Raw genomic sequence first — 1748 nt, forward strand, 5'->3', positions numbered from 1 at the left:
TCTAATTCCGATATGAGCTTGCCCTAACAGACATCCTGTTACTTTAGTATAAGGATATGATAATCTGGTGCATGATTCAAGTAATAATCAGGGACTAGGGAATGAAATTTAGACAAACAATTATAAGTGAAAATTTCCTCACAACCCTCTTCCCTTCAGCTACATCAAAAAACATGTTTTACGCCAACAAAATATCTAATTTTCGGTAATTTCAAATCGAATTAATTGGCTGAATCACATCCCCTGAGAAATAATAAATAATTTTTTTTTTCAGACGTCACTGCCCTCCCTGAAGCACTGGAGAGAAAAGTTCACTGATAAATTCATCAGCTCCATGGCATACATGCATCTCAAATTTGATCAACAATTCTAAACAAAAATCCACGTATTTTACCTCTTGGGAGTGAGGATAGATAAATGGGAGATTAGTTATTTATCGCATCGTATTATAGTCAGCTTTTCGCGGTTTATAGAAAGAAAAGATTACACTGGGGACTTTTAAAAAATTAGTTTTTGTGTTATTCGTGGAAATATGTTAGTAATACGATGCTATAGAAGGTTTTTCAGTTTGACTAAGAACCGTTTCCAATTCAGCTGATATTAATCGGTTTGGAAGCCATACTGGAAAAATTAATCTTGCTTTAATTACTTGCTTACGAACAAGTATATTATCACAAAAAAAAATATTTTTCAAAATTTTCGTTGACCTTAGTTATTTTATTATGTAATTTGATTCATATTAAAAGAAATAAAATTTTAAGTTATAATTTTTATTCAATTTGACACAAAAATAATGTATTATGCTAAGACTTTAATTATTATTTGTGAATGTAATGTAGTTGAAATAATTATAGTATTAATTTTTATTAAAATAAAAATAAATAAAATGAATATTTCTTTTTTTATAGTTATTAGAAACCGTGGAGTTTTGTAGGAAATGACAAGGTGGAATTTTAACGTTTTAAATACCAAATATTTTTAACATTCAAACCATCTGAATTTCAGATCAGGGAGAGGTACCTAAAACTAAAATTTAACTTTTAAGCAAATATTTTCTATCATGTTTGGGCTTAAAAACTTTTGGTACTATTATTAATGCTTGTTTGGTTGAATTAAAATTGCCATGATCAAACTAGTCAATTAATGTATTCTGCATTATTTGTGTGCACCTTAATTTATAGTCCATTTTTTCATTCCTCAACTTCCTAGGTAGTAATTTAACAAATGAAATTAAAGAGTTCCCCCTAGCCATTACATGAACAAGGATGACAACATCCATAAAAGCGCAGCCTAAAACGGTAGGACAAACGGACATTAACACTTGTACAGTGTCAAAACTGAAAAATCAGAATATAAATTAATAGAGTCAAAGCAAAATTGTGAGTAAATTTGTTGAAAAATTTCATGATACAGGATAATGTTTAAATTAGTTGTTAAAAATCAACATGTTTAAAATGTACGTACGGACATTCTGATAATGATTATAGAGTTACTACGCTTGCTAAATCGTATCTAACTACTACAGGAATCACCATGCAAAATTTTAAATCGATAGGAAAATTCTAACATGCCTAAATTAATAAAAAAAGCTATCCATCTCAGATGGACGGACGGATTGACTCTTATTATAGAAAAGCTTCGCTTTTAAAAAGGGTCAGAAAAAATATCATTTCTTTCCCTATTAACATTATTCCAAATGTCCCTAAAAACTTATCCATACTTGTGCGCATTCATAATATTTTACGCGG

The 1748-nt window shown here is 29.4% G+C and overlaps 1 protein-coding gene across 2 annotated transcripts in view; it reads left to right on the forward strand.

Moving 5' to 3' along the window:
• The window catches only part of LOC145315675 (uncharacterized), a 41829-nt gene extending 40938 nt beyond the window's left edge, over window positions 1-891 (forward strand). For both annotated transcript variants that reach the window (XM_080155689.1, XM_080155688.1), the window contains exon 36: window positions 275-891. In XM_080155689.1, coding sequence (XP_080011815.1) covers window positions 275-373 — 99 coding nt within the window. In that variant the 3' untranslated portion in view covers window positions 374-891. The remainder of the gene's footprint in view (window positions 1-274) is intronic.
• Window positions 892-1748: the final 857 nt, after the last annotated feature.

The sequence above is a fragment of the Acartia tonsa genome, chromosome 4, assembly GCF_053477335.1.
Source record: "Acartia tonsa isolate MP-2025a chromosome 4, ASM5347733v1, whole genome shotgun sequence".
Taxonomy (NCBI): domain Eukaryota; kingdom Metazoa; phylum Arthropoda; class Copepoda; order Calanoida; family Acartiidae; genus Acartia; species Acartia tonsa.